Source organism: Rhinoderma darwinii, chromosome 3, assembly GCF_050947455.1.
Source record: "Rhinoderma darwinii isolate aRhiDar2 chromosome 3, aRhiDar2.hap1, whole genome shotgun sequence".
NCBI classification, from domain to species: Eukaryota; Metazoa; Chordata; class Amphibia; order Anura; family Rhinodermatidae; genus Rhinoderma; species Rhinoderma darwinii.
Window position 1 is genome coordinate 62,588,430 of NC_134689.1, and position 22,778 is coordinate 62,611,207.

The 22,778-nt window shown below is 41.5% G+C and overlaps 1 protein-coding gene across 1 annotated transcript in view; it reads left to right on the forward strand.

Annotated features, from left to right (window-relative positions):
* LOC142750371 (uncharacterized) overlaps positions 1–22,778 on the forward strand; it is a 200,634-nt gene that overhangs the window by 149,993 nt on the left and 27,863 nt on the right. The window contains exons 8-10 of the mRNA XM_075859371.1: positions 854–890; positions 1,402–1,436; positions 9,521–9,590. Coding sequence (XP_075715486.1) covers positions 854–890; positions 1,402–1,436; positions 9,521–9,590 — 142 coding nt within the window. The remainder of the gene's footprint in view (positions 1–853; positions 891–1,401; positions 1,437–9,520; positions 9,591–22,778) is intronic.

Genomic DNA, 22,778 nt, shown 5'->3' on the forward strand with positions numbered 1-22,778 from the left:
CTCCAAAAAGCGGCTTGATTTCAATGGGAGGCAGAGGCAGTTTTTTTTTCCCGTGCGGCTTTTGGCTATTCGTGGAAAAAAAAAAGCAGTATGCTCTTTCTTCAAGCGGTTTCTGCCTCCCGTTTATATCAGTGGAATTCAGAAAAAACATGTGGCACTCGTTTTGAGCGTTTTTTTCATTAGATTTAGCAATGGGCAAGAACCGCTACAAAAGCGTCCAAAAAATGATGAGAATTAAAAATCTTCAACATTCCTGGGAAAAAAACTGTGTGTGAACTATGCCTTATAACGTCCTAAAAAAATGACATAAAGAAATGATGCCTACATAACGAAGACATACAGTATGGTAAGCCTTATTTATATACTACTTTGTGTGGTACCCTTATCCATTTTAGAAGCAGAGAACTTGAAATGTAGGAAAATACAAATGTTTACATTTTATTTTATTTTTTTTATAAATAAAAAGAAACATATCAACCTAAATTTACCACTAACATAAACTACAAAGTGTTTACGGAAAAAAAATCTCAGTAACACTTGAATAAATAAAAACATATTACCACATAAAGTGACACGTGTCTAATTTAAAAAATGAGGCTGCAGCATGAAGGCCAAAATAGGCTTGATCCTGAAGGGGTTAATTGGTTTTCTGTTAAATTGACTGTACAGCGCTGTGGAATATGCTGGTGCTATATTAGCAATTTGAAATAAATAAGAAGTTGTCTTGTGTAAGATTTATTAGATCTTGATCTTGTAGCTGTTCTAGGATTCCTTAGAATTACTGCATTTCTTTATAATACTTTATTCATTGTTTGTTTATAGAACCCTTTGCTTTATGTTTTTTTTTCTATAGGGATCAGAAGATATTGTTAGCGAAGAGCACATTGCTGGTAATGAATTACAATTCTATATTTTATTTTTGCGATAAACATAAAGTGTATAAAGTTCTTCTTTTCTTATCTTGTTTGGGCATAACCCAAAACGAATCAAGTGTTTGATCATAACCAAAAAGTGCCCAATATATATAGGAGACTGTAAGGTTTATTTTATGTCTATTGAGAATGTTAAAGACGCATCATAGGAATGATCATAACATGGACGAAGATCCCTATTGGTTATAGGTTTCAGTAGAAGATAATAAATGTGAAGTAACATTTTCAGGAGAGGTTAGAAAATGCTGGAACTTGAGGGAGGGTAAATTAAAGAGGAAGAGATACAGGGAGAGAACATATCTTTGTGCATTTATAAGGGGAGTCCTTAATTCTTTGAGGGGGAATGGCATGGTCAAAGTTTTAGCCACGGTGAGCATGTTTTTTTATATATATTTTACGTCACAAAACGTGATTTAAAATTTCCCGTGCATTTTGCATGTTCTTACTTTTTTTTTCTCTTGATCTATAGAAGAAACTGTAGACTCAGAGGAAACATTGTCTAAGGTAAATACAAATATATTTTCTATCTGGTAAAAAAGGTATTTCTCATTGAGGCTCTACTCTGCATAAAACGTTAGGCCAGGTTCCCAAGGGACGGATACGCTGCGTAAAAAGCCATTCATACTTAACCCCTCCGTCCTCTGACGTCCAGTCCAGAGTCCCTGGATGACGTTGCTGGCCATGTGACACTGCGGCCGGAGATTGGCCGCAGCGGTCACATGTAAGGGCATGGCCCCACGTGGCGGATTTCCTCCGCAGCTGACCGCATCAATGCCGCACAGAATCTGCGTTGCAGATTCTGCGGCGGATCTGCCCAAAATGTGCAGTAAATTGATGCGGACTAGCTGCTGCGGACTGCGGTAAAAGTGCTTCCCTTCTCTCTATCAGTGCAGGATAGAGGGAAGGGACAGCACTTTCCCTAGTGAAAGTAAACTAATTTCATACTTACCGGCCGTTGTCTTGGTGACGCGTCCCTCTTTCGGCATCCAGCCCAACCTCCCTGGATGACGCGGCAGTCCATGTGACCGCTGCAGCCTGTGATTGGCTGCAGCCGTCACTTAGACTGAAACGTCATCCTGGGAAGCCGGACTGGAGACAGAAGCAGGGAGTTCTCGGTAAGTATGAACTTCTATTTTTTTACAGGTTGCTGTATATTGGGATCGGTAGTCACTGTTCAGGGGGCAGAAACAGTTACTGCCGATCGCGTATCTCTTTCAGCACCCTGGACAGTGACTATTTACTGACGTCTCCTAGCAACGCTCCCGTAATTCCGGGAGCCACATTGACTTCCTCAGTCTGGCTGTAGACCTAGAAATACATAGGTCCAGCCAGAATGAAGAAATGTCATGTCCAAAAAGCGAGACGCATCCGCACCACACATAACATGTGCATGACAGCTGCGGACTTCATTGCGGAATTTAGAATCTCCATTGAAGTCAATGGAGAAATTCCGCCATGAGTCCGCAACCAGTCCGCCACTGGTCCGCAACAGACAGAGCATGCTGCGGACACCAAATTCCGCTCCGCAGCCTATGCTCCGCAGCGCAATTTTACGCATCGTCTAAACGAACACTTCTAAATAGAAGTGGAAGTCAATGGAGAAACGGCTCTGCTGCGGATTAACGCTGCGGAGTGTCCGCAGCAGAATTCAAGTGAAATTCCGCCACATGTGAACCCAGCCTAATGCAACATCAGGCCGGACTGCAGGAAGAAGGAGGGCGTTCTGGGTAAGTATGAGTTTTTTTCTTCCGGCGTTGCGTTTTTTCCAGTGCAAATGCTGCGATTACGCTGCAAAAAAGTCGCAAAGCTTGGTTTTCTGTTGCGGGTTTTGATCCCCTTTGAATTCAATGGGCAAAACCTGCAACGGAAAATCAACAAAAACGCATTAAATTCCACATCGCAGGTCAAGTATTTAACGTTTAGGGTATGTTCACACGCAGTGTTTTCAGACGTAATTCGGTCGTTTTACGCCTCGAATTACTTCTAAAAAAATGGCTCGATTACGCCTACAAACATCTGCCCACTGCTTGCAATGGGATTTACGGTGTTCTGTTCCCACGAGGCTTAATTTTACGCGTCACTGTCAAAATACGGCGCATTAAAAAGACGCCCACGAAAATGTAGTGCATGTCACTTCTTGGGACGTTTTTGGAGACGTTTTTCATTGACTCGATTGAAAAACAGCTCCAATATCGTCCGTAAAATACGATACGAAAAACGCGAGTTGTTAAAAAAACGTTTGAAAATCAGGGGCTGTTTTCGCGTGAAAACCGCTCCGTATTTTCAGACGTATTGTGCTAAGCCGTGTGAACATACCCTTACGATGCGGGTTTTTTCCGCATCGTGGCCTTGAGATTTACTAAATCCCACCCACTTTGCTGCTACTGTAAACTCTGCGGAATTTCCGCACACAATAAAATTTTTAAGCTAAAACCAAGAATGGAACCTAAACAGAAGAAATATATAAAGAAAGGCCTTTTAGGTCTACTCTCCTGGATCTAATTCTGGTTTTGGCTAAAAAAAATGCCTGCAAAATCTGCTCTGTGTGAACAAGGCCTATGATTGAGTAGTGATTTGTGCTATTGACTGTTGAGTACAGCCCTTATGCTATAGTATTTATTAAAAAAAAATGTACTTTCACTGCTTGGAATTTTTGGACATTTTGCACCTCTGGTAGCTGGAACCATTATCACACTTTTGACATATACAAATAAAACCTAAATTATAAAATAAAAAAAAATCATACTAAACACATTGTCAAAATCCCACTCAGCACTTTATACACACAGGCACCATCATTCAATTATGTGTCAAAGTGACATTTTTCATAAATAATGTGACCCAAGCAGAAAATTTCAATATGTGCAGAGTTCATACAGATGTAGCCAAGTTTATCTTGGCTCTGGTAACTTGCCATTAGAAAAGCCATTGAAAAGTCATTGAAAAAGTAAAGTTAAAGTTTCTTGCCACTGTGTATTTAATGAGTCAAGATAAACATGGTTACATCTGTACATACAATTTATGTTAAAGTATGTCTGGTTTTCAGTTCAAATTTTTAATAAAGTAACAACCTATAAAATACACAGACTACACATCTTAAAAACTAAGTGCACCACCAATCTATATATTTCCTGAACGCAGACAACCTGACGATTGCAGTTGACTTGACGTTCTGTTGGCAGCCATGTCTACCTGCACATGACTTTGAGACAAATACGAATTATTTAAAAAAAAGCATTATAACATGCATTTGCGACTAGAACTATCAGAGTACATTCAAAAACAGTTTAAAAGTAGATCAAAGTGTGCAAAATTCATATATACCATATACTTCTACATCAACAAAAGCTTGTGCTCTCAAAAATGCTGAAACAGTGGCTATGCAATATTTGTCTATCACGCCCTATTGTGTTAAAAATATATACTGCAAATTGAAAACAGCTACATACTATTATAGCAAAATCAACATTTTTTAGAGCAGTCAGCATACCGTATATAAAAATACAACTTAATAATGTTTACACACCTCTACTTATACGCAACTTTGCATGAAACAGTGATTAAAAGCAAAAATTGCATGAAAATTCAAAATTGTTACTAAAATGCCATTCAAGCAGACCCCATATGCAAACAAAATGTAATCTGCAAAGAACTTTAAGGGTATGTGCACACGGCTTATTTTCGGCCGTAAATGGCAAAAAAAACGGAAACAGAGCGCCTCCAAACATCTGCCCATTGATTTCCAATAGGAAAAACGGCGTTCTGTTCCGACTCGCCGTTTTTTTACGCTGCCTTTTTGAAAAAAACGGTGCGTAAAAAGAAGTTCATGTCACTTCTTGAGACGTTTTTGGAACCGTTTTTTCATTGACATTGAAAAACAGCCGTAAAAAACGCAGCAAAAAACTGTTGAAAATCAGGAGCTGTTTTGCTTTGAAAAACAGCTCCGTGTTTTCAGACGTTTATTGCTAAGGGTATGTTCACACGCAGTGACCAAAAACGTCTGAAAATACGGAGCTGTTTTCTCTTGAAAACAGCTCCTGATTATCAGACTTTTTTGTGCCACACACTATTTTCGTGGCGTTTTTTACGGCCAAAAATGTCCCAAGAAGTGTCCTGCACTTTTTTCTCGCGGCCGTTTTTCTATGCGCGAAAAACGCTCCGATTTTTCGGCCGTTTACGGCCCGAAAAACGGCCGAAAATAGGTTGTGTAAACATACCCTAGGGCCACGGCCAGATGTGGCGGAGTTTTTCCGCTGCAAATGTTGGTGCAGATTTAGGCTGGGTTCACACGACCTATTTTCAGACGTAAACGAGGCGTATTATGCCTCGTTTTACGTCTGAAAATAGGGCTGCAATACGTCGGCAAACATCTGCCCATTCATTTGAATGGGTTTGCCGACGTACTGTGCAGACAACCTGTCATTTACGCGCCGTCGTTTGACAGCTGTCAAACGACGACGCGTAAATGGACTGCCTCGTCAAAGAAGTGCAGGGCACTTCTTTGCCACGTAATTTGAGCTTTTCTTCATTGAACTCAATGAAGCACAGCTCAAGATTTACGAGCGTCTCAGAGTGTCTCAGACGCCTCGTAAATTACGAGGAGGAGCATTTACGTGTGAAACGAGCCAGCTGTTAACAGTCTGTCTTTTCACACGTAAATGCCTCTCATCGTGTGAACATACCCTTAGGGCAATTACGCAACGAATCTGCCCCAACATTTGCATATTTGACGGGTAATTCAGACGTTTCAGAAAAGACAGCGGACTTGCCACAGATTTCAGTTTTTGCATTGCAAAGGCTGAAATCCGCAGTGAAATTCCGCTTCTTCTCCGCAAGAGACAGTGCATGCTGCGGAGGAAAAATTCTGCACCGCAGCCTATGGTCCGCAGCGGAGTTTTCCGCAACGTCTGAACTAACTTGCCTAAAAATGTATTGAAACAAATGTAAAAAACAGCCGTTGGAGAATTAAACTGCGGACTGTCCGCAGCGGTAGTCCACAGGTATTCCTAAGGCCTTATTCACACAAACGTGTTATACGTCCGTGCGGACCTATGTTAGTGAATGGGGCCGTTCAGACTGTCAGTGAATTTCACGCAGCGTATGTGCGCTGCGTAAAACTCACGACATGTCCTGTATTTGGCCGTGTTTCGCGCAGCACGCACCCATTGAAGTCAATGGGTGTGTGAAAATCGCGCACGGCACACAGAAGCACTTCCGGGTGATGCGCGCTACAGTAGTAAAATAAATTAATGAAATCAGAAAAGCACCACGTGTCATAATGATGCCGGCTGCGCGAAAATCACACAGCCGCACACCATATGCTGAAGCCACACGGACCTTTGGCGCGCGCAAAACACAGCGTTTTTTGCACGCGCAATACGGACAGGTCCGTGTGAATAAGGCCTAAGCGTGTGGACATACCCTTAGATGTGAGGAGTTGATACATATCACACATGTCCTTGTTCACAGGTAGTGTAAAGCACCAATACCACAGAAATGCAACAACCAATTTTTGCAATCGAAATGAAATTGAGCATTATATCGTTATATATCATTTTCCATTCCCTTAAACAAACTCTAAGCCTATGTTCACACGTCACGGTCAAATTAGTTGTGTTTTTTTCCTGCAATTTAAACTTTTTAATTTTTTTGAGGTTTTTTTTTTTAAATTATAGCGAAAACCACTGTCTTTTCTTGTCTAGCCTACATAGCGCTTAATGAATAGAGACAGCGGCAATGCTGCTGACTGTATTGGACCCATCGATCACGGATCGCCAGGTTCCCTTCGGCATTGCAGGAACCGTAGATGCCCTTTGGCATTGCTGGCTTTTAGCAGACTCCTTTTTATTTTTATATAAAAAAAAAAAATCTCTAAACAACATTTGAATAGCAGTTGGGTAGGGCAAATGGGCATGTCTAATGGTTCTTCTGTGTAAATGCAGTCTTAGGTGTTTCCAACCATGGATTGCATAGCCGCGAGCTGAAAAGTGTAGTCTGTCCAGCCCCCTATGCATTTGGCAGCTTAGTACTTCTGCCAACAACAGCAGGGCTGTTAGGGTATGTTCAAACGCAGTGTTTTCAGCCGTCTTTCGGGCGATAAACGGAAGCTGAATGCCTCCAAACATGTGCCCATTGACTTTAATGGGAAAAACTGCTTTTCTTTCCAAAGGGGCGTTTTTTTCAGACGGCCTTTTGAAAAAAATGTTGCGTAAAAAACGCCCCCTAAAAGGAACTGCATGTCACTTCTTGAGCTGTTTTTGGATCCGTTTTCAATTGTATCAATAGAAAAACAGTTCCAAAAACGGCTGCAAAAAAAACGCATCAAAAAACACTTGATGCTTAAAAAAACAGCTGAAAATCAGAGGCTGTTTCCCTTGAAAACCGATCCGTATTTCACAGCCGTTTTTAGTTATCCGTGTGAACATACCCTTAGGGTATGGCCCCACGTGGCGTATTTCTTCCGCTTTCCGTATTTCTTCTGTTGCGGATCTGCCCAAAATGTGCAGTAAATTGATGCGGACTGGCCGTTTCGTATTGAGGTGAAAGTACTTCCCTTCTCTCTAACAGTGCAGGATAGAGAGAAGGGACAGCACTTTCCCTAGTGAAAGTAAAAGAATTTCATACTTAACGGCCGTTGTCTTGGTGACGCGTCCCTCTTTCGGCATCCAGCCCGACCTCCCTGGATGACGCGGCAGTCCATGTGACCGCTGCAGCCTGTGATTGGCTGCAGCCGTCACTTAGACTGAAACGTCATCCTGGGAAGCCGGACTGGAGAAAGAAGCAGGGAGTTCTCGGTAAGTATGAACTTCTATTTTTTTTACAGGTTGATGTATAATGTGATCGGTAGTCACTGTCCAGGGTGCTGAAACAGTTATTGCCGATCGCTTAACTCTTTCAGCACCCTGGACAGTGACTATTTACTGATGTCGCCTAGCAACGCTCCCATAATTACGGGTGCACACACGTAGTCAACCGTAATTACGGGTGCACACACGTAGTCACCCGTAATTACGGGAGCCCCATTGACTTCCTCAGTCTGGCTGTAGACCTAGAAATACATAGGTCCAGCCAGAATGAAGAAATGTCATGTTAAAAAACCAATACGCTCCGCAGCACACATAACATATGCATGACATCTGCGGACTTCATTGCGGAATTTAGAATCTCCATTGAAGTCAATGGAGAACTTCCGCAATGAGTCCGCAACCAGTCCGCCACACGTCCGCAACATCCATTGTATGCTGCGGACACCAAATTCCGCACCGCAGCCTATGCTCCGCAGCGGAATTTTCCGCATCGTCTAAACGAACCCTACTAAAAAGCAGTGGAAGGCAATGGAGAAACGGGTCTGCTGCGGATTAGCGCTGCGGAGTGTCCGCAGCGGAATTCCAGAGCAATTCCGCCACGTGGGGCTTTGCCCTTACTGACAACATCTGGCTCTGTAGTTCTCAGCAGACACAGACCACAGTTATTCAGGACAGGCTAAAGTTGTCATGGTCTTTTTCCTGCCATTCTCATTCAGTATTTCCGGCGAAAACAGCTCCTGATTTTCAGACGTATTTTTAACAACTCGCGTTTCTCGCTGCGTTTATTACGGCCGTTTTTGGAGCTGTTTTTCAATGGAGTCAATGAAAAACGCCTACAAAAACATCCCGAGAAGTGTCCTGCACTTCTTTTGACGAGCCGCCATTTTCCGCGCCGTATTTTGACAGCGACGCGTAAAAATTACACCTCGTGGGAACAGAACACCGTAAAACCCATTGCAAGCAATTGGCAGATGTGTGTAAGCGTATTAGGTAAAACGCCCGAATTACGTCTGAAAACAATGCGTGTGAACATACCCTTAAAGTACTAGGATTCTCATAGGTTTTTAAAATGGTTCAACTGAAACGGAAGTACAGAGAGAAAGGGTAACGCACAAATGTAATTCTTCAGTTTTGTCCAGATTATTTAACAGTTAAGAATTTACAAGATAGAGTATATTTCACCCCAGCTAGATTTAAAACTATGCATATTGTTGACTCTGAACTCTTTTAGATGCCAATCGAATCAGGGAACTTTTATACATGCAGTTTGGTTCCATTCTGGTCTTCAGAGCTCCTCTTCTTGAAAACGCATGTTGTATTTCCCAGGGTACCCTCCCCTCAAGTGTTATAGATACCTTGTTATAGATACCTTGGTACAATGCTCATATTGGAAAATATTTTTCATGTTGTTACTGTTTTATACCCGCAAGGTAGTGATTATACACACTGACTGTCCCTCTATGGCACACTGGTTGAAATTAGTTAAATGTTACATTCCCTTTTACAAGATAATTTATATAAAAAGGAATTGTCCAGTGAAATTTTAAAGATTTGGTCCGCTTGGATTACTCTTGAACCCACATTTTATTTTATTGCTGTTATGTTACTTTAATTCTGTATTGAGCAATTTTCTCTGATCCGTATTTTACCCAGAAAATGGGTGGATCTGATTTGTGTAAAATTCTTTTACATATTTCTTCCGAAATTGGTAAAAAAAAAACCTTTAAAAAAAAATTATAAACCTACTGGATGTGTAATATATTAATGTGGATTTCTGTTTAGGTGGAGCACATTTCTGGCCAAAACGACACTGCCTTGATGCAATATGAAGAAGAACATCCCTATGTTAATGGTATCAGTCTATGTTAAAAAATGTTTATGTGTTTAAAACTGCGTGCCTGTGTGTACTGGACAAGAGTTTACAATGTGAGAAAGAGGTTTAACCTAAGCACCATCTGATATCTTTCATTAAACAAAACGATTCCTAGTACATAGGTTTATGTAATCAGTCAGATTTATTCAGTTAACCCCTTAGCGCACCTTGACGTAACTGTACGTCGAGGTGAGCAGTAAGTTTGCGCACCTTGACGTGCAGTTACGTCTGTGCTCTGACAGTTAACCGCCGCGCGGCGCTACACCGCAGCGGCGGTTAACTGTGCAGGGCGTCTGCCCTGCATTCCCCGTTGCCGATCAGCGGCCCATCGCCGCTGATTTCGGCAGTTAACCCCTTAATTGCGGCGTTCGATTTTGAAAGTCAGAATTAAGGTGTTTAGCGCCGATCGGCAGCCCCCACGTGAAATCACGGGGGCTGGCGATGGTACCCATGGCAACCGGACGCCAGACAATGGCTTCCAGGCTGCCATGCACAGAAGCCTATGAGGACCAGCCGGAGGGTGGTCGTCATAGGCTTCCTGTCAGTGTGACTGTGACGTCACACTGACAGTTGGAATGCATTACTCTACGTGTGTAGTGTAATATATTCCAGCAGCGATCAGAGCTGCAAGTCTAAGTGTCCCCTAGTGGGACAAGTGAAAAAAGTAAAAAATGTTATAAAAAAAAGTGTAAAAATAAAAGTTATAAGTGACAAACATGAACTGCTTTTTTTTTTTTTCCTAAAATAAGTCTTTTATTATAGGAAAAAAATGAACATTTCAAAAAAAGTACACATATTTGGTATCACCGTGTTCGTAACGACCCCAACTATAAAACTATAATATTATTTTTCCCGCACGGTGAATGCCACAAAAAAAATAAACTAAAAACAATGCCAGAATCACTTTTTTGGTCACCACCCCTCCCAAAATATGCAATAAAAAGTGATCAAGAAGTTGCATGTACGCCAAAATAGTACCGATACAAACTACAACCCGTCCCGCAAAAAACAAGCCCTTACACAGCTTTTTTGACTGAAAAATAAAAAAGTTATGGCTCTCAGAATATGGTGACACAAAAAATAATTTATTTTCTAAATAAGTTATTTTATTGCGCAAACGCTGCAAAACATAAAAAAAAAACTATATACATATGTATCGCCGTAATCGTACCGACCCGCAGAATAAAGTATAATGGTCATTTATAGCCCAGGGCAAACGGCGTCAAAAATAAATAAAAATCATTGTCAGAATTGAGGGTTTTTGGTCACCTGGCTTGCCGAAAAATGGCATAAAAAGTGATCAACAAAATCGCATGTACCCCAAAATGGTACCAATGAAAATTACAGATTGTCCCGCAACAAATAAGCCCTCACGCAGCTCCGGTGGTGAAAAAATAAAAAAAGTTACGGCTCACAGATTATGGCAATGCAAAATGTGCAGAGCGTTCCAAAAGCGGATAGGATCGGGTGCCATTTATAAGTGCGACACTGGCCACATATCTGTGGATTATTATTTATTTACCCCATTATTATACCCTCTTATTATGCCCTGATGTACTCTGCCCAGCCTACATATGCCCCCACATTATAAACTGAAATACCAGCAAAACGCCAGAGCTACTACCAAGCAAAATATGCGCTCCAAAAGCCAAATGGCGTTCCTCCCTTCTGAGCCCTACAGCGTGCCCAAACAGCCGTTTACGTCCACCGATATGGCATCGCCATACCCGGGAGAACCCGGTTAATATTTTATGCGGTATTTGTGGCACAAACTGGGCACAACATATAGTGCACTAAAATGGCACATCAGTGGAAATTTTTAATTTTCACTCTGCACCATCCGCTGCGCATTAAACCCTTCGCGCACCACAACTTAATAGCATGTCGTGGTGTGGGGGGTGATATATGGAGCGTCTCACGCGCTGAGCCCGCGCCATACGCTGCGGGTGTCAGCTGTTTATTACAGCTGATACCCGGGACTAACGGACAGAAACAGCGATCACGCTGTTACAGGAGCCTGTAAAAATCACAATATACTGCAATACATTAGTATTGCAGTGTATTCTACCAGTGATCTAACGATTGCTGGTTCAAGTCTCCTATGGGGACTAATAAAATGTGTAAAAACAAAAGTAAATAGTTATTATTAGTGTAAAAAATTTAATACATATTTAAAGTCCAAAAAGAAACCCTTTTCACATTTTTTCTCTAAACTAATGTAAAAAATACACAAAATTGGTATCGCTGCGTCCGTAAAAGTCCAAGCTATTACAATATACCATTATTTAACTCACACGGTGAACGCCGTGAAAAATAAAGAATTTTAAACTGCAAAATCTCAGTTTTTTGGTCACCTTGGCTCTACCAAAAAATTTAATAAAAAGTGCTCAAAAAGTCTTATGTACCAAAAAATGGTACCAATAAAAACTACAGCTCGTCCCGCAAAAAATAAGCCCTCACTTCACTCTATTGACGGAAAAATAAAAAAGTTGTGGCTCTCGGAAAGCGGGGAGGAAAAACGAAACAGAAAAAAGCAAAACATGGATCAGTTCGGAAAGGGTTAATTACTTTCTAATGAAGAAACATTTATGACCACATGTGGGGTATAACTGTACTCGGGAGAAATTGCTTTACAAATGTTGGGGTGCATTTTCTCCTTTATCCTTTGTGAAATTGAAAAAATTCACCATTTTAGTGGAAATAATGTTGATAGTAATTTTCACATCCTAATTCTAATAAATTCTGCAAAAGACGTGTGGGGCCTAAATGCTCACTATACCCCTAGATAGATTCCTTAAGTGGTGTAGTTTCCCAAATGGGTTTACTTTTTGGCGGCTTCCACTGTTTCGGTCCCTCGGGGGCTTTGCAAATTCGACATGACACCCAAAAACTATTCCATCTAAATTTGAGCTCCAAAAGCCAAATAGCGCTCCTTCCCTTCTAAGCCCCGGTGTGGGTCCAAACAGCTGTTTATTACCACATATGGGGTGCTTTTTCTCCTTTATTTCTTGTAAAAATTAAAAATGTCTAAGTTCTTACAGAAAAAAAGTCGATTTTTACCTTTACAAACGAATTCCAATGAATTCAGCAAAACAACTGTGGGGTCAAAATGCTAACTTTACCCCTAGAAAAATTCCTTGAGGGGTGTAGTTTCCAAAATGGGGTCACTATTGGGGGGTTTCCACGGTTTTCATCCCTCCAGTGCATTGCAAATGTGACACGGCACTGAAAACTATTCCAGCAAAATCCAAATGGTGCTCCTTCTCTTCTGAGGCCTGCTGTGGGTCCAAACAGCAATTTATTACCACATATGGGGTATTGCTATAATCGGAAGAAATTGCTTTACATATGTTGGGGTGTTTTTTCTACTTTATTCCTTGTAAAAAAAAAAAAATTTCTCAGTTTTTTCACAAAAAAAGTAGATTTTCATCTTCATATACTAATTCAAATAAATTTAGCAAAAAAACTGTGGGTTCAAAATGCTAACTATAGCCATAGATAAATTCCTTGAGGGGTATAGTTTCCAAAATGGGGACACTTTGGGGGGTCTTTACTGTTTTGGTACCACAAGACCTATTCAAACCTGACATGGTGCCTAAAATATATTCTAAAAAAAAGGAGGCCCCAAAATCCACTAGGTGCTTGTTTGCTTCTGAGGCCTGTGTTTCAGTCCATTACCGCACTAGGACCACATGTGGGATATTTCTAAAAACTGCAGAATCTGTGCAATAAATATTGAGTTGCATTTCTTGGGTAAAACCTTCAGTGGTACAGAAAAAATGTATTACAAATGAATTTTCGAATAAAAAAAATGAAATTTGTAAATTTCACCTCTACTTTGCTTTAATTCCTATGAAACGCCTAAAGGGCTAAAACACTTTCTGAATGCTGTTTTGAATACTTTGATGGGTGCAGTTTTCAAAATGGGGTGACTTCTGGGGACTTTCTAATATATAGGGCCCTCAAAGCAACTTCAGAACTGAACTGGTCCCTGGAAAAACAGGCTTTTGAAATTTTCTTGAAAATATGAGAAATTGCTTCTAAAGTTCTAAACCTTGTAACGTCCTAGAAAAATAAAAAAATGTTAAAAAAATTACGCAAACATAAAGTAGACATATGGGAAATATAAACTAGTAAGTATTTTGTGTGGTATTACTATCTGTTTTACAAGTAAATACATTTAAATTTAGTAAATGCAAATTTTTGCTAATTTTCTCCAAATCTTGGTGTTTCTTACAAATAAATATTGAATTTATCGACCAAATTTTTTCCCTAACATAAAGTGCAATATGTCACGAGAAAACAGTCTCAGAATCACTTGGATAGGTAAAAGCATTGCGGAGTTATTACCACATAAAGTGACACATGTCAGATTTAAAAAATCGGCTCTGTCCTGAAGGCCAAAACAGGCTCAGTCATGAAGGGGTTAATACACAAATTATTTCGTATTTTTATTTATAAATGCAGAAGATGTGTATAAACTGCATTCATATTTTGGTGTTATGCAACATGCATTGTGTTTCAAATCCTCACCATTTTAACTCCTTCCCGCACCTCCAAGTAACTTCACGTCCAGACGAACAGTTACTTTGTGCGCATTGACGTGCAGTTACTTCTGCACTTTAACAGTTAACAGCCGCGCGGCGCTTCACTGCAGCGGCGCTATACCGCAGCGGCGGTTAACTGTGCATAGTGTCTGCCCTGGTCTCTCCTGTTGACAGTCAGCGGTCCTTTGCCGCTGATTTAATCAATTAACCACTGAAATGCAGTGATCTAATTCGATTGCCGGATTTAAGGGGTTTGTATCACATCAGCAGCCCCCCACAATGCGATCGTGGGGGGTGGGGTGCCAATGGTTGGCATGGCAACTGGAGGCCAAACAAAGGCCTCCGGGTCTGCCATGTACGAAAACCTGCAAGGATTAGCCCCGGCTGGTCCTGATACACTTCCTATTAGTGTGACTGCCACATTGACAATTATAATACATTACACTACGTAGGTAGTGTAATGTATTATATCATCGATCAGTGCTGCTAGTGTTTAGTGTCCCGTAGTGGGACAAAAAAAAAAAAAAAGTGACAAAAAAATGTAAACCGTGAAAAAATAAAAGTTATAAGTTACAAAATCAAAAACTGCTTTTTTTTCCTATAATGCCGTATTTTTCGGGCTATAAGACGCACCCAGGTTTTAACAGAAAATAGGAAAAAATGATTTCATATTTTACTATTTTTACAAAGAAAAAACTATCTGTTAAAAAAAATAATTTCTTCTGTTTCACCACATTCTTAGAGCCATAAATTATATTTTTTCATCGATTGAGTGGTGTGAGGGCTTATTTTTTGCGGGACGAGCTGTAGTTTTTATCGGCACTAATTTTTTGGTACATACGATTTTTTGATCGCTTTTTTGATTGTTTTTTTTTTATGCCGTTCACCGTGCGAGCTCAATTATGGTATATTGTAAATGTCTGACTTTTACGGACGCAGGGATACCAATTTTATTTATTTTTTACATTGTGCTTGGGGAAAGATGGGAAAAGTAATTTTTTTAACTTTATATTTTTTCTTTTTTTTACACTCCTGAAAATGTATGTAACTTTTTTATACACTTAACCGGCGATCGTTAGATTGCTGGTACAATACACTGGAATACAAATGTATTGCAGTATATTGTCATTTCTACAGACTTCTGCTAAGCCCCGCGTAGCAGTGGCAGACTTCATTAGGCCCCCTGGCTGCATGACAACCATCGGCATCTCCCGATCACATTGCGGGGGGGTGGTAGGCTGTCGGAGGGGGCAGTCCCCCTCCTAATGGTTTATATGCCGTGGTTGCTATTGACCTCGGGATTTAAAGGGTTTTTCCCATGAGGGACACTTATGACATATCCACAGGATATGTCATAAATGTCAGATAGATGCGGGTCCCACCTCTGGACCCGAACCTATCTCTAGAACGGGGCAACCTGAACCCCGTTCTAGCTTTGTGCTCACGCTGCCTCCTGGCCACTTACGGATTACATGGTCGGGAGTTATGGAAACAGCGCAACTCGCTGAGCTACGCTGTTTCCGTAAGGCTGGATTCACACGAACATGTTCGGTCCGTAAAGGACGGAACGTATTTCGGCCGCAAGTCCCGGACCGAACACACTGCAGGGAGCCGGGCTCCTAGCATCATAGTTATGTACGACGCTAGGAGTCCCTGCCTATCCATGGAAGTACTGTCCCGTACTGAAAACATGATTACAGTACGGGACAGTAGTGCCACGGAGAGGCAGGGACTACTAGCGTCGTACATAACTATGATGCTAGAAGCCCGGCTCCCTGCAGTGTGTTCGGTCCGGGACTTGCGGCCCAAATACGTTCCGTCCTTTATGGACCAAACATGCTCGTGTGAATCCAGCCTAACTCCAATAGTCGTGAATGGCAGTTACGGAAGCAGCATAGCATGCGAGGTACGCTGTTTCCTTAACTACTATTCAGTTCTATCGGAGTTACGGAAACAACGTAGCTCAGCGATTTAGGGGGCTCTCGCGATCACAGTTTCTGGTCATTAGAGCAGCCTGTCAGCTGTAAAACACAGCTCGTCTACTCGTGAGCCCGCTCCAAACATCACCCCTCCACTTCATGACGTGGCGGCACGTCATGGATCGGAAAGTGGTTCAGAGAGCGGTCAGGGGGTCTGGCGCAGCCGGGCACCGTTGTCTGCCAACTATAAAACAGAGGGACTTTTTTTTTTTTAGCAAGATTTATTTTTGCTAAAATTGCCGTCATATAATTAGAAAAATACGGTATGGCTTTTATTATAGCAGAAAAATGAAACCGTTAAAAAAATTCCACATATTTGATATCATCGCGTTCGTAACGACCCAAACTATAAAATTATCATTTTCATTTTCCCACATGGTGAACACCCCAAAAAAAAAATGCCAGAATCGCTATGTTTTTTGGTCACCACGCCTCCCAAAATATAGAATAAAAAGTCGCTCGTACCCCAAAATAGTACCAATGAAAACTACAACCCATCCCGCAAAAAATAAGCCCTTACACAGCTTTTTTTGAATGAAAAATAAAAAAGTTATGGCTCTCAGAATCTGCAAAAAATTCATTATTTTATAAAAAAAATTATTGTGCAAACGCTGCAAAATATAAAAAAAATTATATACATATGGTATCGCCGTAATCGTATTGACCCGCAGAATATAGTAAAATTGTTATTCATAGCCCACTGTGAACGGCGTATTAAAAAAAACAATAAAATACATTGTGATAATTGCTGGTTTTTGGTCACCTTGCTTGCAAAAAAATGTAATAAAAATCGCATGTACCCCAAAATAGTACCAATGAAAACTACTGATTGTCCCGCAACAAATAAGCCCTCACACTGCTACGGTGGAGAAAAAATAAAAAACTTCACCATATGTATAGGCCGCTGTCACTAGGAGGCTGACACTAGGTGTAATCTTCTAGCACTCCCAGGTCACGGCCACAGCTTTGGTTCTCTGGTAGTCTGCAACTGGCCACGCCCCCTCATACTTCCTCCCACTCTCCCCATCGCCCTGCCGGTTTCCCGCTCCGTTTTCACACTCCGATTGGCCGTGGTGCTGGACCCGAATCTCATGCCTCCCCTGTCAAACCATCACGGGGCAGGCTCAGCCGGAGGGGAGGGGTTTTCGTCAGGCGCGATCTTCACTCTCTCACCGGTAGTGAACGCCACAGTACACAGAGCTGGTGTGCAAAATTCATAAAGCGCTAGGAATGTTTCTGCTTCGCAGGGGACACAGCACCTAGGGGGTCTTGTAGGATAGCATCTCACTATATTTTTTTTTATTAAGGTCTCATAATATGTCTTCAAAGAGCAAAGACCCAAACCACCCCCTCCGTTGTAACACACTTTGCGTGTACACAGTGCAGTACACAGTTTCCATGCGGGCAGGCTGATCCATTCTGTATTCAGCGCCCCCCGCCTAAACCACCGCAGGATCCCCCAGCTCTTACGGCTGGTGAGCATGTTACCCCCCGACTTCAGCAAATGTCGACTTCAGCAAAATTGCGGTGACCCCCATAGAACAAATATGAGACACTGTGCCCAACAGGTTCATCAAATTAAAACAGTGTGAGAATTTCTGGATTTATAAGCTGTCCTGCCTGAAGCCAGGGGGCCTTAACCCCTTAAGGACGCAGCCTAGTTTGGGCCTTAAGGCTCAGAGCCCATTTTTCAAATCTGACATATTTCACTTTATGTGGTAATAACGTCGGAATGCTTAAACCTATCCAAGCGATTCTGAGATTGTTTTCTCGTGACACTTTGGGCTTCATGTTCGTGGTAAAATTTGGTCGATATATTCAGTCTTTATTTGTGAAAAATTGCAAAATTTAGAGAAAATTTACAAAAAATAGCATTTTTCAGAATTTAAATGCATCTGCTTGAAAAACAGACGGTTATACCACCCAAAATAGTTACTAGTTCACATTTCCCATATGTCTACTTTAGATTGGCATCGTTTTTTGAACATTATTTTATTTTTCTTGGACGTTACAAGGTTTAGAACATAAACAGCAATTTCTCATATTCTTAAGAAAATTTCAAAAGCCTTTTTTTGAAGGTGCCAGTTCAGTTCTGAAGTGGATTTGAGGGGCCTATGTATTAGAAACCCCCATAAAAAAACCCCATTTTAAAAACTAGACCCCTCAAAGTATTCAAAACAGCATATAGAAAGTTTTTTAACCCTTCAGGCATTTCACAGGAATTAAAGCAAATTGGAAATGAAATTTGCAAATTTCATTTTTTCTGCTGAATTTCAATTTTATTCAATTTTTTTTTAGTAACAGAGAAGGTTTTACCAGAGAAACACTACTAAATATGTATTGTCCAGATTCTGCAGTTTTTAGAAATGTCCCACATGTGGCCCTACTGCGCTCGTGGACTAAAACACAAGCCCTAGAAGCAAAGAAGCACCTAGTGCATTTTGAGGCCTCTTTTTTATTAGAATATATTTTAGGCAGCATGCCAGGTTTGAAGAGGCGTTGAGGTATCAAAACAATGGAAACCCACCAGAAGTGACCCCATTTTGGAAATTACACCCCTCAAGGAATTCATTTATGGTTTTTGTTATCATTTTGACCGCACAGTTTTTTCACAGCACCTATTTGAATTGGGCTGTGAAATGAAAAAAATGATATTTTTTCCAATAAAATGTCATTTTTGATCAAATTTTCTTATTTTCACAGGGAACAACATACCCCATTTTGTTGCCCAATTTGTCCTTAGTGCGGCAATACCCCATTTGTGGTGATAAACTGCCGTTTGGGCCCATGGGAGGGCTCAGAAGGAAAGGAGCGCTATGTGTTTGTTGGAGTCCAGATTTTGCTGGATTGGTTTTCGGGTGCCATGTCGCATTTGCAGAGCCCCAGAGGTATCAAAGCAATGGAAACCCACCAGAAGTGACCCCATTTTGGAAACTACACCCCTCAAGGAATTCATTTATGGTTTTTGTTATCATTTTGACCGCACAGGTTTTTCACAGCACCTATTTGAATTGGGCTGTGAAATGAAAAAAATGATATTTTTTCCAATAAGATGTCATTTTTGATCAAAATTTCTTATTTTCACAAGGAACAACATACCCCATTTTGTTGCCAAATTTGTCCTTAGTGCGGCAATACCCCATTTGTGGTGATAAACTGCCCTTTGGGCCCATGGGAGGGCTCAGAAGGAAAGGAGCGCTATGTGTTTGTTGGAGTCCAGATTTTGCTGGATTGGTTTTCGGGTGCCATGTCGCATTTGCAGAGCCCCAGAGGTATCAAAGCAATGGAAACCCACCAGAAGTGACCCCATTTTGGAAACTACACCCCTCAAGGAATTCATTTATGGTTTTTGTTATCATTTTGACCGCACAGGTTTTTCACAGCACCTATTTGAATTGGGCTGTGAAATGAAAAAAATGATATTTTTTCCAATAAGATGTCATTTTTGATCAAAATTTCTTATTTTCACAAGGAACAACATACCCCATTTTGTTGCCAAATTTGTCCTTAGTGCGGCAATACCCCATTTGTGGTGATAAACTGCCCTTTGGGCCCATGGGAGGGCTCAGAAGGAAAGGACCACCATTTGGCCTACTGGAGCTTTTCTGGTGCTAAGTCATGTGTGCAGAAGCCCCTGAGGTACCAGTACAGTTGAAACCCCCGAGAAGTGACCCCATTTTAAAAACTACACCCCTTAAGACATTCATCTAGAGGTGTAGTGAGCATTTTGACCCCACAGGTACTGTGTAAAAGATAATGCGCAGCAGATGGTGCAGTGTGAGATTTGCAATTTTATATATGTATATGCCATTTCAGTGTCCAATATAGTGTGCCCAGCATGCGCCACGGGAGATATACACCCCTTAAATTGTAATGTGGGTTCTCCTGGGTACGACAATACCCTACATGTGGCTGTTATCAGCTGCCTGGGCATACGGCAGGGCTCAGAAGGGAAAGATGAGGGGGGTAAGCTGTGCGGAGTGCATCAGGGTAAATTAAAAATCAAGGGATGTATGATACATTTTAAAACAATCTTTTATACAGAGCCCTGGTTTTTCGGGACACGTGTCACATTGGTATATTGTGTTCTTCCTTATCCCCCTCTTATAGCAGACTCTGCACCTCTTTTGACTCTTTCCCTTTCCACCGGTTTGGGGACCTTCTCCTGGAAAGTGTTGCCCTGGTACGATGCGTGTGGCCTCGCTTCCAGAAGTACTGGGTGCCCCCCCTTCCTGGTCCCTAAAGATTAGATCTTGAAATTCCAGGAAAGTTCCCCTCTGGCCTGCACATCGACGTAGCACATACGCATTGTACAAAGCCATCTGTATGATGTGCCCGGCCAGCTTCTTATACTACACCGCATGGCGCTGTAGGGCTTCAGGACTTGATTTGACAAGTCCATCCCTCCCATGTACCTATTGTAGTCCAGGATGCAGTCTGGTTTGGGGGTGGCCTTTCCTTCATATATCCTAAATATGTAGGTATAGCCTGATGCACTCTCGCACAGCTTATACATCTTCACGCCATACCTTGCCCTCTTACCTGGCAGGTACTGGCGGAATTGAACCCTCCCTTTAAAATGTACCAGGGACTCATCAATAGAAAAACACTTCTCGGGGGTGTATGCTTGGGAAAACCGGGCACTGGAACGGTCTAATAGGGGTCTCCGTTTATACAAACGGTCAAAACTGGGGTCATCTCGGAGTGGGCACTGCTCATTATCAGTATAATGTAAGAAGCGAAGTATTGCCTCATTTTTTTTTTTTTTTAGGTTCCAGTTCATTTCTGAAGTTGCTTTGAGGGGCCCATATATTAGAAACCCCTATCAAACACCCCATTTTAGAAACTAGACCCCTCAAAGTATTCACAACAGCATTTAGAAAGTTTATGAACCCTTTAGGTGTTTCACAGAAATTTAGAGCAAAGTAGAGGTGAAATTTACTCTTTTTATACCATTTTTTTTATAACACAAAAGGATTTATCAGAGAAACACAAATTAATACTTATTGTCCAGATTCTGCAGTTTAGAGAAATATCCCACATGTGGCCCTCGGGCGGTAATGGACTGAAGCACCGGCCTCCGAAGCAAAGCAGCACCTAGCGGATTTTGAGCCCTCTTTTTTATTAGGCACCATGTCCGGTTTGAAGAGGTCTTGTGGTGCCAAAACATTGGAAACCCCCCAAAAGTGACCCCAATTTGGAAACTAGACCCCTTGAGGAATCCATTGTAGTTTTCATGGGGTGCATGCGGCTTTTTGATCAGTTTTTATTCCATTTTTAGGTGGCGTGGTGACTAAAAAACAGCAATTCTACTATTGTTTTTGTATACTTTTTTTTTTACAGCGTTCACCGTGCGCTATAAATGACATATTCACTTTATTCTGCGTGGCGATACGATTACGGCGATACCAGATGTTTATAGGTTTTTATTATGTCTTATGGCGTTTGCACAATAAAATACGTTTTGTAAACAATCATTCACTTTTTGTGTTCCCTTATTCTAAGAGCCATAACGTTTTTATTTTTCAATCAATAAAGCCGTGCGAGGACTTATTTTTTGCGTAACGAACTGTATTTTCCATCAGTACCATTTTTAGGTACATGCGACTTTTTGATCTCTTTTTATTCCATTTTTTGGGAGGTGAAGTGACCAAACAATTGTGATTGTGGTACGGTTTATTAATATTTTTTTTTACGGCGTTCACCGTGCGGGATAAATAACAAAATAATTTTGTAGTTCAGGCCGTTACGGACGCGGCGATACCAATTATGTATAGTTTATTTGTTTGTTTATATATTTTTATTAATAATAAAGGACTGATAAGGGAAAAAGTGGGACTTTTACTTTTATTACTTTTAAAACTTTTATTTTCTTATTTTTACACATCTTTTTTTAACTTTTTTTTAACTTTATTACTTTGTCCCACTAGGGGACTTGAGGGCAGGAGGCCCTGATCGCTATTCTAATACACTGCACTACATGCGTAGTGCAGTGTATTAGAACTGTCAGCTACTCACTGACAGCAAGCATAGTGGGTCCTGACGTTGTCAGGACCCACTAGGCTTCCGTCTATGGCATAGCCGGACGCCATTGTTTGGTGTCCGGTTGCCATAGTCACCATCGCCGGCCGCTATCGCGTAGCAGGCCGGCGATGGCAGCTTAACCCCTAAAAAGCCGCGATCTCTATAGAACGCGGCTTTTAAGGGGTTAATCAGCGGGGACACAGCGATCGGTCCCCGCTGTAGGAGCTGTGACAGCTGCTGAACAAGACAGCAGCGTCACAGCTCCTGTATGTGTCGGGAGGACGGCCGAAACGGCCGTTACTCCCGAGACGTACTATTACGGCATGGAGCGCGAACGATACAGCTGCCATGACGTAATAGTACGTCAAGGAGCGGGAAGGGGTTAATGATGTTGTAGAAACCTCCTTAGATTAATCCCACCAGCCACATTCATATTGTTGTCCCTATATCATTACATTTCTCTATTAACAGTTAGGGTATGTTCACACGGCAGCGTCCGTAACGGCTGAAATTACGGGGCTGTTTCCAGGAGAAAACAGCCCCGTCATTTCAGCCGTAACGGCATGTGCAGGCGCTTGAACGCCGCGTCCATTACGGACTTAACTGGAGCTGGTTTT